At 31.4% G+C, this 15,113-nt stretch overlaps 1 protein-coding gene across 1 annotated transcript in view; it reads right to left on the bottom strand.

Moving 5' to 3' along the window:
- The window catches only part of LOC139488179 (transient receptor potential cation channel subfamily M member-like 2), a 63,010-nt gene that overhangs the window by 44,198 nt on the left and 3,699 nt on the right, over positions 1-15,113 (bottom strand). Inside the window, exons 4-11 of the mRNA XM_071273628.1 lie at positions 12,047-12,167; positions 10,951-11,131; positions 8,652-8,815; positions 8,035-8,242; positions 6,813-6,990; positions 5,050-5,200; positions 4,211-4,280; positions 1,342-1,448 (exon numbers count right to left, since the gene is read on the bottom strand). Coding sequence (XP_071129729.1) covers positions 1,342-1,448; positions 4,211-4,280; positions 5,050-5,200; positions 6,813-6,990; positions 8,035-8,242; positions 8,652-8,815; positions 10,951-11,131; positions 12,047-12,167 — 1,180 coding nt within the window. The remainder of the gene's footprint in view (positions 1-1,341; positions 1,449-4,210; positions 4,281-5,049; positions 5,201-6,812; positions 6,991-8,034; positions 8,243-8,651; positions 8,816-10,950; positions 11,132-12,046; positions 12,168-15,113) is intronic.

The raw sequence follows: 15,113 nt of genomic DNA, 5'->3' as shown, positions 1-15,113 counted from the left end.
TACAGCCTATAGGCCTCGGGCAACCAAAACTTGTAACCCAATATGCCCGACGGACTAGTAACAAAAAATTCTTAGCGCTTCCAAAATAGAAAGTGGAAAATCCCCTCATCACTATTATATTTTAGCCAATCAGATTTGACTACGTCATCTGGGATTCCCAGAATTTGAACTGATTTTGTATAAGGATCCTGTACTTTCAATATCGATTTTTCAGTACAGGGGGTATTGTACATTGCTTATTCAACCAGATATATATAATGTAACCAGATTATACCTCCTCATGAATAATTTATTGCAATATAAATGTGAATCCCTTTTGACAGCAGAAACCTGACTTTTGTCAGATATAAATATGTAACGTGTGCACATGTTATGGCAGCCATTTTGTTTTTGTTTAGTAAAGAAGCCTCTAGAATCATGACCTAAACATTAAGTCTTCAGAAAACTTAAATTTGATGCAAAAATATTTCATCAATCATGATTATCTTCATTGATATTCAAATGAATTTGTTTTTTAAAGAAATAAAATTTATAACAAATACAATTTCAGTTTAGAGACTGTGCTCAGTTTGTAATTTATTTATAGCCCAAAATTATCTTACCTGTGATAAATGTAAATAGGGATATACTGTACTTCGCTTATAAAACAATTATAAAAGACACAAACTATGAATGGTGATATTTATTCACATAAATATTTGTGGTCATTTAATTTATTTTAAAAAATAGGATTTTAAAACTGAAAACAAATATGAGTATTACATATAACCAGCTGATATTTCTTTTACACAAAAGCGGTGATGTATCTCATAAAAATTACTCCAATCCTTTTATGCAAGGCATGCCTTTATATAACCATGTTTAGAAGTGGTCAATACTTGTACCATCTCTGGTTTTGGTCATATATATTTTATGAATATTCAATTATCGATTAATTGAATATATTTGCTAATGGGATATGTTTTTGCTGTAAGTTTTGGGTATCCAATTTGAAAAAATCTACTGTACATCGGATAAAAATTGTTAAGTTTATAGAATTCATTGTATATTGCAGTAAACTCTGAGTTTGTCAGGCATACTCGGGCCAGTATGTCAGTTTTGTTGGGCTATTAGTTCTTCCAACAGGGTTAGTAAAATCCTGCAACCAAATAGGCCCTCAACTAGTGAACTTTACAAAATTTCTTAACCCCTGTAATGTTCGATATGTTAACGACTATGGACGGAGGGACAACGGTATGCTATAATATGTCTTAGTAAACGGGCGTATAAAAGTGTAAAAATAATTATTCCAAAACCATGTATTTTATAACTATAATTATGTTCCATTAAAGTGTGACTTACCTGCCATTTATCTCTACTTGCTAGTTTGAAGATTTGATTTTTAGCAATGTCACTCCTGTTCCAGGTAAGTGCTAGTGATAACTGAGCGTCTGTACTGGACTTATTAGCTGAAGGAGATCAACTTTATCATTATCATTTTAAGACAAGATCACTAAAAAAATTTCAATTATTTAAAGCAGGTCCTCAATTTAAGATACAAAATTACATAATTCTATGTTCCCATTTAAAACCATACTTCTTATTTTTTATTTTTACTGCAGGGTTTGTTACTTGTGCCTGTAGTGTATGCCCTTATATTTTACAGATAGTGTTATCTGCTTGTGAGAGAGTAAAAATTAAGAAATAATTCCTTCATGTCATGCTCTATGTTCATTTTAACATGGGTAGGCATTATATTTGTTGATATTTTACACTGAGCGTTAGCGAGGTGTAAAATGTGGTCAAATATAATGCTTATCCATGTTAAAATGAGCATAGAGCATGACACGAAGGAATTATTTCGATTCTAATAGGACAAATACAGTATTTTTATAGGTCGAAGCGTACGAAAATACCGTAAAAATGTGTGGCTTTTCAAGTTTCCTCCCCGAGGAGTCTGTGCATTACATTTCATATTTGTCATATTTGATAAGTTTAATCAAAGAGCTGAATAACTCTGAGGGGAAACACGCCCCCCTTCTTCTTTTTTTTGGGGGGGGGGGGTATCTTTTGATAGCCTTCATATAAAGAATGAAAAAAGGAACAGCTAGAACATGTAGAAAGGTTGACAATATTGAAGTCAATTGTTGTTGTTTAATCTAATTTTCTTTCCCTAGTTTAGGATTCAATTTGGACCAAGAGATCTGCATCTTCTAAATCTAAACATTCGATTAAAGTTGATAGTTAATTATGTAAAATTCAACTGATTTCTGTCATTTAACAACAACTACAATGTTTTCTGAAATCTTAATTGTGTACCACTGAAAAATCCATTTAATTTTAAATTTCCATTGATAAAGTTCCCAGTTACAACTCTCATCACAGGGATACAGGTACTAATAAAAAATAATATGATTGATGTAAACTGTGTGAAGCTTGTTTCCAGATCCTACATTTTGAAATATTTGTAAATTTCATGAATAAATAGTTTTAACTCTTTCACCGATTGCTGCCCAGACAGAAGCTACTCTGAGACGATGGCTTCCCTGGCTACTACTACTCAAGTGGGATATCTTCATAATAAATGTCAATAAAAACTTGTTTGTAGTTATTTGTGTATTTATTTCATTCACTAACACCATGTTCACAGTTTTGTTCCATGTTTTGATAATTTTTTCCTCATAAAATGTTCAAATTTTCAAATTTTCGGCATTATCTAGGTGAAATTCTCAAAATTCTGCTCTTCCAACCCAAATCGTAATATTTTAACCCAAAATGGCAAAATTTTGAAAAAATTTATGAGGCTGTACAAATTCCTCACACTGAACGATGTCCATTCCAAGTGTTTTGTACATAAAACGACATTTTATGTCAAAAAAGTATACTAGTTTGGCTTCAATTCTTCCATATTCTTTCAAAAAAAATGTTCCCTCATTTCAAATTCTTGTATATTCCGTAAATTTCCTCTGATTTTGACACGGTTTTCAACAAACGGAAGCGCCATGTTTACACTTTCATCAGGGTATTCATCATGTTTACACTGTTTTGAGCGGGAAATACAAAAGAGGTATTCCGATCCCAGTAAAACGGGACTCATCGTCAGCTGTCTGAAGCATGAATCCTGGTAAACCGGGACTCATCAGCGAAAGGGTTAAACTATAAAATGCAACTTTTTGTTAATTTTTTTTTTTTACCATTACAATGATTTATTTGTTGGTACACACAATTTAGTTTTAATGGAAGACTACTAATCATATACTAAATGTCACATTTTCAAGTTTTATTTTAGTGGATATAAATTACTCATCAATTGAGGTGCTCCTGATTTGGAGGAAGGTTCACAAAACAGAATTTTACAGAAAATATGAAAAAAATCGTTTCTCTCCCCAAACTCATGTTTCTCCACGAACTTTGTTTACTTTGAAAGTTGTTGACCTACAAATTAAAGTATTGCATGTTGATGTTTGAATCATCTACAGCAAACATAATTATGTTTAAATTTAAGAAATAACAATTTATATAATTAGTGTACATTCTCTGAGAATGATTTAAATAACCAATGAAGGATATCCCTGCTTCTGCATAGTGTGGCATTCCAACAATGACGTCATTATAAAATATAATGTAGGTTGGATATATTTAGAATATCTCGTCATACTGATTTTTCCGGATTGTAAAAGAAACGTAAATAGTGTAAAAGAGAGCTCAAAATACGATATTTTCGCTAGAAACAGAAGGGAAATGTGTAGAAAAGTGTTTAAAGTCAATCTATTCATTTGTGCATTTCCTTCTCATCAATCTCAGTAATATTTGTTTGGGGGTTTTCCACACTATAAAAACAAAATGAATGATGTGAGGGAATGTCACTCTGGTCAACCCCATAGGGGATTGATGGCTTGAAGCCGTCTTTACCCAAAAACTACGAGCAGGGTAAATATATGTTATTTTATAAAAATATATATAAAGTTTATGCTAGCTGCTTAAATGTATATATTTTAAAGGATAACGATGGAAATAACGTTAATATACACAGTAAGTTTGTGCGCATGTGTCAAACACATTTTGTGCTCATTAGAACACGGCTTTGTTTACAAAGCGTAATAAGGACGTCATATTAGAATTAAAATTAGACTGGATGACAAATAGAAAGTTCATGTTCTTCTCAGTGTGACTTGTATGTGTTCCAAAATATTCATTAAAACCTATATTTCATTCTTTTTCATAAACTCACCCTTGAATAAAGTCAGAAGGATAGCTTCATCCATTTCCTCTTTAGCATTTTCTAAGTCATATATATGAATCTAAAAGTTAAAATATAAAAATTGTTTATTAAAATTTAGACAATCTGCATGCACAAATACATAATAAAACATAAATATTTACCTACAAACAGTATTTAAACTTCATGCTAGCTTTAATCCTGTTATCAGGATATGAATAATACAAAAAAAAAGATAATGTAGCTTCATTACTTTTATAATTTGAATATTTGTTGGAAAAAGTTTCATCAGAAAAAAATAAGAAAAGGCTCTTCCCCAAACAAGATTAAATCAGATAAATAAGAATGTGTCCATAGCACATGGATGCCCCACTCGCACTATCATTTTACATGTTCAATGGACCGTGAAATTGGAGTCAATACTTTAATTTGGCATTTAAATTAGAAAAATCATATCAAAGGGAACATGTGTACTAAGTTTCAAGTTGATTGGACTTCAACTTCATCAAAAACTTTAACCAAACTTTAACCTGAACTTCACACTATCTTTTTCTTTGTTCAGTGGACCGTGAAATTGGGGTCAAAACTTTAATTTGGCATTAAAATTAGAAAGATCATATCATGGGAAACATGTGTACTAAGTTTCAAGTTGATTGGACTTCACCTTGACCAAAAGCTTAAACCTGAAGCAGGACGAACAGATAAACGGACGGACGAACGGACTAACAAAAGGACGCACAGACAAGAAAACACAATGCCCCTCTACTATCGTAGGTGGAGTATACAATTGAAATATAATTAAACATTGCTCAATTTCATACTTCTTTCTTCAAAAATGAAATCTTATTTACCATGTTTCGCTTTTCCAAGCATGCCTTTAATTGATTTATAGCAGTACTTATAATACTTGATTTTTTATCATTTGGTCTCCAATCAAATAATTGCTCTGCAGCTGCTTCCATTGCGTCTCCAAAATTTTTGTTAAAAAAACTTTTGTCACTCCTAAAATAGATTTTAAAAAAAACAATCAAGAATGATAAATAAATAAATAAATATATAAATATAATAGGGATATCAATAAGGATCACTCACAATGTCCTAGACAGAAGATGAAGCTTATACATGTTTACTTGATTTATTGTATACATGTTTAATTTAGTGTAAATTCAGATGTTTTTATTATTGCAAAAAGTGTGACTGGGTTATAATCGCAATAATTTAAACTCGCATTTTGAAATTTATTATATATATTAAACGGGATTTTTCACAATATCCCCAAAATAACAAGAGTGCACACGCTGAAATGTCTCACCTTCATTACTAATCATTGATATTATGTTAATAGTCCTAAATATAAAGCTTTATTACAACTATCACATAAACTTAACATTAACCAAGAAAACTAAACACTGACCAATGAACCATGAAAATGAGGTCATATGAACGATGCCAGGCAGACATTTACAGCTAACAATTCTTCCATACAACAAATATAGTTGACATATTGCTGATTTAAGAAAAACAGACTTAACACTGAGCACTGAACCTTCAGAATGAAGTCGGGGTCAAATAAAACCTGCGGGACTGACATATACATCATAAAATATTTCCATACACCAAATATAGTTGACCTATTGCATATAGTATAAGAAAAACAGACCAAAACACAAAAACTTTACACTGAGCAATGAGCCATGTAAATGAAGTCAAGGTCAAAATAAACCTATAGGTTTAACATATAGTTAAGTAGATGTCCTATGTAGGTTTAACATATAGTTAAGTTGATGTCCTATATAGGTTTAACATATAGTTAAGTTGATGTCCTATATAGGTTTAACATATTGTTAATTTGATGTCCTATATAGGTTAAAGATATAGTTAAGTTGATGTCCTATATAGGTTTAACATATAGTTAAGTTGATGTCCTATATAGGTTTAACATATAGTTAAGTTGATGTCCTATATAGGTTTGACATAGTTAAATTGATGTCCTATATAGGTTTAACATATAGTTAAGTTGATGTCCTAAATAGGTTTAACATATAGTTAAGTTGATTTCCTATATAAGTTTCACATATAGTTAAGTTGATGTCCTATATAGGTTTAACATATAGTTAAGTTGATGTCCTATACAGGTTTAACATATAGTTAAGTTGATGTCCTATATATGTTTAACATATAGTTAAGTTGATGTCCTATATAGGTTTAACATATAGTTAAGTTGATGTCCTATATAGGTTTAACATATAGTTAAGTTGATGTTCCTATATAGGTTTCACATATAGTTAAGTTGATGTCCTATATAGGTTTAACATATAGTTAAGTTGATGTCCAATATAGGTTTAACATATAGTTAAGTTGGTGTCCTATATAGGTTTAACATAGTTAAGTTGATGTCCTATATAAGTTAAACATACCGTTAAGTTGATGACCTATATAAGTTTAACATATAGTTAAGTTGATGACCTCTATAGGTTTAACATATACATTTGTTTATTATTATAGCTAACTTGCAACAAGCTGATTTGATATTCTCTGTCAATTAATGAATAGGCCATGCATCTGGAGTATTGTAAAACACTTTGTTTTTGCGAACAGCTTAAACAAAACTCACGGTCTATTTTTTAAGGCTGTCATTTGTGTCTGTTTATAACCTTCAGCAATAAAATCAGCAGCTCTGCCTGATCCATCTAAAACTAACACTGGAACATCATTTTCTATGGACTCATATACTGTCTTCATAGAATTAATACCGCCTTCAACAATGATCACCACTACTGGTACATGTACACCTACATTTATTAACAATATCATTAAAATAAACTTCCAATTTCAACTTGGAATAAATATCTATGATAAATAAAGAAATACAAAATAATTTTGGACATGACTATCAAACTTTTTTTATTTAAAAAACTAAATACTTAGGTGTGAAACTGTGACAACATATAGAAATATCACACAAGCCCTTTAACAAAATAAGCGAAATACTTGGATTTTAAAATCGCCTGTCTTCCTAATTTTTTTTTTCATTCCTTAATATTTGTGCTTAGGGAACCATCACCAAGATATATATGTATTAAAAAGAAAAATGTATGCTAAGTTGGAACTCAGGGAGCAACTGCAACATTGCAGTGTAACCCAGGGGGATTACTGACTATCCTTTCAGTTATAACTGTGTCGACAGCACTTGCCAAATCATACCCTGTTTTAAGTTCTAACCAGAAAACATTGAAAAACATACCCTGATCTAGACACAGTCAGAAAAAATATATAAAATAGTTGCTGTTCTAGACTCAGGTTTTAGACTTGATATCACACAGAGACATGGAGAGGGACCCTGTTCTTACCAGCAGGGCATGAAAAAGGTACCCTGTTTAGCTGCAAACTCATACCACTAGAAATATAGAATGTACCCCCACCCCCTTCCCCGTCATGTAACCCTTGTGTTGAAATTGAACATATACATTTCTGAAGAAACCAAAAGATTCTCAACTTCTTAATTACTTTTATTTCATGTAAGTTTGTTTTTAGTATTGTTTTATTATAGGCATGGAAGTTTGTCAATAAATACTCATGCTGCAATCCCTTAATGTTTTCAAAAGAGATTATATTATATTCTTAATATCATTATGTTACCTTTGTAAAATGTTCATCTCTTTTACATTTGAGGCTTGAGTAATATTAGATGAAACACAATTATTGTCATAGTATTGAAAGCTCAGAGCTCAATATTTATGGAATTTTACTCTGATTAAAAGGAGTACACAGTCAGTGAAAATAAGGCATACAATAATTATCTATTTAATATGTAACACCTTTAAAATTGAACATACATGTTTCTGAGTCTGGATCACATTCTTGTTGTGATATATGGCCCTGAAGCTTAGATCTAAATTTGATTTCCCCTCCAAATTTACATTCCGTTCCATCATCCACCAGTAGAAAGTGGGTATGGTTATGATCTAAAGGTACTTTCTTTCCAGTATCAGACTCTACTGCATGTTTGTTGTATACTGCAGGAAATAATCCATCTTTTAGATCCTTAAATAAAACAAATATTAAAAATGACACTATTTGATATTCAATTAAAAGGAACAATTTATTTGTTTAACTGTATTTTCATCAGATTTATTTATTGTCAGAAAACTGATCAGAGAATAATTGCTGCTTTTTAAAGATAAATGTGATTTTATTCTATTCTTTTACTTGTATTCACAAAGGTGCTTTGGGGAAGCCCCCCCCCCCTTTTTACTTTCTTTTGTTTTTTCTACATTTTTTTATTTTTTTTTATATTTATATTTCTTTTATCTATTTCTTGTGCATTATCTCTTAATTGCATAATCTAAATAAAATAACAGGTTCCATGCCCAAAGCACCTGTGGTTTGTCACAAAAGACAACTTCTTTAAGAGTGCAATCTTAAAACAAATTACAAATCCCTATCCTCTTACATCATCTCCATCTAAGGACTCATTGCCAGCCACAGCTCCCCAGGTTGGTATTCCAAGTGCTACAATATTATCACGTTTTCCAAATGTAATAAAATGGTCCCTGACAGCCTCCCCTACAAACTCCATTACTCCAGTACCTGTACCTCCAGTCACAATCCATGCACCTAGAATGGAGGTTAATAAAATTAGTCTCCACATTTTCAAGGGCTGTTAATAACTGATAATGAAACAAATGAAACAAATGAAAATAAAACACAATCTGTAGACCTGTAAATGTAACAAGAATGCGAAGTCACATTGTTCTTCGAATACATGTACTCCTGCTCATAATTCAAAGTATAAGAAAACAAGGAGTAGGTTCATGAAAAAATCCAATATAGAAAAAAGTGCACAAACATAACAACTAATTTCTGATCAGCTGTTGTCTAAACATACTGCTTAAAGTATCTGAGTTTATGTATGAAAACATTAAACAATAAAAACAGAAAAACTGACTACATGTAACTAGAGGCTCTAAAGAGCCTGTGTCGCTCACCTTGGTCTATGTGAATACTAAACAAAGGACACAGATGGATTCAAGACAAAATTGTGGTTTGGTGATGGTGATATGTTTGTAGATCTTACTTTACTGAACATTCTTGCTGCTTACAATTATCTCTATCTATAATGAACTTGACCCAGTAGTTACAGTGGAAAATGTTAGTAAAATTTTACAAATTTTGTGAAAATTGTTAAAAAAAAATGACTATATAAAGGGCAATAACTCCTTAGGGGTCAATTGACCATTTTGGTCATGTTGACTTCTTTTTAGGTCTTACTTTGCTGTACATTATTGCTGTTTACAGTTTATCTCTATCTATAATTATATTCAAGATAATAACCAAAAACAGCAAAATTTCCTTAAAATTACCAATTCAAGGGCAGCAACCCAACAACAGGTTGTCCCATTCATCTGAAAATTTCAGGGCAGATAAATTTTGACCTGATGAACAATTTTCCCAATGTCAGATTTGCTCTAAATGCTTTGGTTTTTGAGTTATAAGCCAAAAACTGCATTTTACCCCCATGTTCTATTTTTAGCCATGGCGGCCATCTTGGTTGGTTTACCAGGTCAGCGGACACATTTTTAAAACTAGATACCCCAATGATGATTGTGGCCATGTTTGGTTTAATTTGGCCCAGTAGTTTCAGGGAAGAAGATTTTTCTAAAAGATGACTAAGATTTACGAAAAATGGTTAAAAATTGACTATAAAGGGCAATAACTCCTAAAGGGGTCAATTGACCATTTCAGATATGTTGACTTATTTGTAAATCTTACTTTGCTTAACATTATTGCTGTTTACAGTTTATCTTTATCTATAATAATATTCAAGATAATAACCAAAAACAGCAAAATTTCCTTAAAATTACATATTCAGGGGCAGCAACCCAACAACGGATTGTCTGATTCATCTGAAAATTTCAGGGCAGATAGATCTGGACCTGATAAACAATTTTACCCTTTGTCAGATTTGCTCTAAATGCTTTTGTTTTTGAGTTATAAGCCAAAAACTGCATTTTCCCCCTATGTTTTATTTTTAGCCATGGCGGCCATCTTGGTTGGTAGGCGGGGTCACGCCACACATTTTTTAAACTAGATACCCCAATGATGATTGTGGCCAAGTTTGGTTTCATTTGGCCCAGCAGTTTCAGAGGAGATTTTTGTAAAAGTTAACGACGACGGATGACGACAACGGACGCAAAGTGATGGGAAAAGCTCACTTGGCCCTTCAGGCCAGGTGAGCTAATGATACAATCATGCATTATCAACATTTATTCATCATTTTCTAAAGTATTCAGTGGTTGTGGTTTGTTTATGTGTTACATATTTGTTTTTCGGTTCATTTTTTAAAAATAAATAAGGCCATTAGTTTTCTCATTTGAATTGTTTTACATTGTCATTTCCGGGCCTTTTATAGTTGACTATGCAGTATTGGCTTTGCTCATTGTTAAAGGTTGTACGGTGACCTATAGTTGTTAATTTCTCTGTCATTTTTGTCTCTTGTGGAGAGCTGTATCATTAGCAATCATGCCACATCTTCTTTTTTATATATTTAACTTTTGATAATTGTCATTTGAGAGCAATTATTTTTTCTCTCACAAAATTCAGATTCTTACCATATTCTATAGGTAAATTGAATGAAATTTACAAAATGCTTCTGAAAAATGATAAACGTACATTATTCACAAATCATATTTACAGATCTGAAGCACTTTTCCTAACAAGAAAACTGCTGAGCTCTAAATAAAATATCTTACTTGTTGAAATGGCTGCCTTCATTAGACCTCTTTTGAATCTATTAGCTAACCTTGGTTTCAGATCAAACCTTTTAGCACCACCTGTCACGGATATTAACAACTGAGGATGACTTAGCTCCCATATGTTTAGCATCATATCATACATTATCTTTGGACTAGTGTCAGGTGAAACTCTAATGTACTGAAATAAACACAATATAAGTTAGCTAGTACAAAATTAAATATGAATTGTAAATCAGCTTAAAGCAATTGCATGTAAGCAACATGATTTCTATTCCTTGTTTTCAACAAAAATTCATGTATTTTCCCATGATAATACATAAAATAATTATTTTTTTTTAGGATATAATGAGAAGAAAAAGACAAAGAAACAAGAACTTACTTTGACTGTATTACATTTAAGTTGGTAGTAATTACAAATAACATAAAAATAAGATGTGTTATGATTGCCAATGATAACTCTCAAAATCTTCTTTCTTACAAACACTCCAAAGACTTTTTATAAACATAGTTATTGCTAGTTACTTAGTGCTGTAATCAAAGACACAAAAATCCCACTCTTAAAAAATGTATTAACAAAAATGTGTTCCAAGTACACGGATGCCCCACTTGCACTATCATTTTCTGTGTTCAGTGGACCGTGAAATTGGGGTAAAAACTCTAATTTGGCATTAAAATTAGAAAGATCATATCATAGGGAACATGTGTACTAAGTTTTAAGTTGATTGGACTTCAACTTCATCAAAAACTACATTGACCAAAAACTTTAACCTGAAGCATGACGAACAGACCGACGAATGAACGAACGGACGGACCCACAGACCAGAAAACATAATGACCCTCTACTATCTTAGGTGGGGCATGAAAACTAAATGATTTTGAAAAGGACATAGAGAGGGAAGTAACATGTGCTATCAGTGCATGTTAGCAAAACTGATGCTAAAGTAATTACAAACCAATCCCATTATTAACTTTTGTTGGTGCTTCTTTAGAAAAATTTGGTGACTTTGGATGCAAGTAAGATAAAAATAGTAACATTTGTAAATTACATTGAATGGTTCAAATGAATTAAAGCCAAACTAATAAAAATACTCACTGGTGATTTGTCAGTATCATGGCCATATCCTACAAACATAATTTCTCCAAAGGAATCACATAACTCAGCAGTACTGTCTGTATAAAAGTGGGGAATATGTTTGTTTCCTGGTGTTGATTCCCTGAAATAAAAACAAAATCATAATTAAAAGTAAAAATCTCCTTTGCACCTGAACTGCTCAGGATGCAATTATAACACTGTAATGCACTTTATGAATGATCAGGCCATATAAAATATTATTGTATGTGTTTCCATCTAAAAAAAAAAAGTAAGGGTACGTAGGTAGGGATTTTTTTGTATTTTATGTTTATTTTACATTGAGCCTAGATAAGGGAGCAACATTTTGAATTAAACAATGCTTTATGCAAAAATGACAAAAAAATATTTAGGGTAGGCTCTTATTAAGACTAAAAAGTAGGGTAGGTAGGGTAACTGGAACCAAACAAACATACATTTGTTTTTGGCCTCAGGGATTATTAAGGTAATATTTTCTTTAAACTGATAATTGACATATGTTTTTCATATTTGTATACATCAATCTTATGCTTATCATTTGAAATAAAGTTTTCCAATACCTCTGAAGTCCATATTAATTCTGAACAAGGCTCATATCATATTCTCCTTTCTGAATATGACTTTAAAACCAGGGTTGGCAAAAACCCGGGTTTTATGAGTATTGCCCAGCCCAGTGGGAAATACTGGGAAAACCCGGGTTTTACTGGGTTTTAGTGGGTAATACTGGGCAATACTGGGTAATATAAAATACTAGTCTGAATTTTATAGAGGATTCAGTGATCAAACACAAATTTAATACAATTAAGATATATATAACCTTTTCTGTTAGTCAGAATTGGTAAAAATGTAAATCATAAAGCAAAAAAACTTATATATATTTTTGAATAAACATAACTCCTACTAAGAATTAACAATTACATGTAAGAAAAATTACATTTAAATAATATATATGTTCTGTCACTAATTAGTAAGTAATTATTCAGATTAGAATGCAGATTTGTTTATGTAACAATAATCATCCCTTTCAATTCTATAAGTGTTAATGGCATGACCCCTTAGGGTGTTTATTTAGCAATATGACAAATGTATGAATGTAAAACATTTGAAATTAACAATTCACTTAAACATTGCAATAATTTTTTTTTCAAAGTATGGATTATTGAAACAATGCTTGGTACATGTGGTAATTAACAAGGTTTCCTTAAATGTGCAAATCTTGTATTCCGGCTACATAGAAGGGAATGAAATTGAATTTTTCATTCTTATAGAAATGACTGTCAATGGTTATCTGTATAAAAAGTATATATTTAGCTGAAATACTATGAAACTACACCAAGACTATACTATTTTGTGTTAAAATAAGCTTAAACCAGATGCTCCGCAGGGCGAAGCTTTATACGACCGCAGAGGTTGAACCCTGAACGGTTAGGGCAAGTATGGACACAACATTCAAGCTGGATTCAGCTCTAAATTTGGATTATGATTAAATAGTTGACACAGCATAGGTTTCTGACACAGAATGAATGTGTTCTAATGAACTTAAAATTTTTTTGTTTCTCTTAGAGCAATTCACTATGCTGTTGAATATTAATCCTCTCAAAAAAATGTTTGAAGAAATTTTCTTTTTTATTTATGAAATTTCAAATGAGAAAAATTGAACCCAATTTTTTTAATCACATCCCCCTTTCCCTTATTCCAAAACTAATCTCAATTAAAATTTCTAATGGAGTTTGCAACAATAACTACTCATTTAAATACATCATAAAATATTAAGATGTAAAAAAACTGCTTGTTATCACTGAATGGTAAAGATTATTTTAATTTATCAGTTGGTAGTAAAAAGTGAATATACATTGTATATTGTATATAACAAAGATTTAAGTTGATTCTGGACAAAGAAAGATAACTCCAATTAAAAAAAAATCTTGCTATTGCACAATATTTTGCAATTAGATATTTCTTGCTTACTATTCTGGACAAAGAAAGATAACTCTAATTAAAAAAAAATTTGCTATTTTACAATATTGTGCAATTAGATATTTCTTGCCATTGCGCAATACTGTGCAATTGAAAAGACTTGCTATTACACAATACTTAATATAATAATTTTAGATCCTGATTTGGACCAACTTGAAAACTGGGCCCATAATAAAAAATCTAAGTACATTTTTGGATTCAGCATATCAAAGAACTTCAAGATTTCAATTTTTGTTAAAATCAGACTAAGTTTAATTTTAGACCCTTTGGACTTTAGTGTAGACCAATTTGAAAACAGGACCAAAAATGAAGAATCTACATACACAGTTAGATTTGGAATATCAAAGAACCCCATTTATTCAATTTTTGATGAAATCAAACAAAATTTAATTTTGGACCCCGATTTGGACCAACTTGAAAACTGGGCCAATAATCAAGAATCTAAGTACATTTTTAGATTCAGCATATCAAAGAACCTAACTGATTCATTTTTTGTCAAAATCAAACTAAGTTTAATTTTGGACCCTTTGGACCTTAATGTAGACCAATTTGAAAACGGGACCAAAAGTTAAGAATTTACATACACAGTCATGACAGTTAGATTCAGCATATCAAAGAACCCCAATTATTCAATTTTGATGAAATCAAACAAAAGTTTAATTTTGGACCCTTTGGGCCCCTTATTATGTTGGGACCAAAACTCCCAAAATCAAACCCAACCTTTCTTTTATGGTCATAAACCTTGTGTTTAAATTTCATAGATTTCTATTTACTTATACTAACGTTATGGTGCGAAAACCAAGAAAAATGCTTATTTGGGTCCCTTTTTGGCCCCTAATTCCTAAACTGTTGGGACCTAAACTCCCAAAATCAATACCAACCTTCCTTTTGTAGTCATTAACATTGTGTTTAAATTTCATTGATTTCTATTTACTTAAACTAATGTTATTGTGCGAAAACCAAGAATAATGCTTATTTGGGCCCTTTTTTGGCCCCTAATTCCTAAACTGTTGAGACCAAAACTCCCAAAATCAATCCCAACCGTTCTTTTGTGGTCATAAACCTTGTGTCAAAA

The sequence above is a fragment of the Mytilus edulis genome, chromosome 9 (genome assembly GCF_963676685.1).
Source record: "Mytilus edulis chromosome 9, xbMytEdul2.2, whole genome shotgun sequence".
NCBI lineage: Eukaryota > Metazoa > Mollusca > Bivalvia > Mytilida > Mytilidae > Mytilus > Mytilus edulis.
Note: the sequence above shows the minus strand (reverse complement) of the source record. Positions and strands in the feature narration are given on the sequence as shown.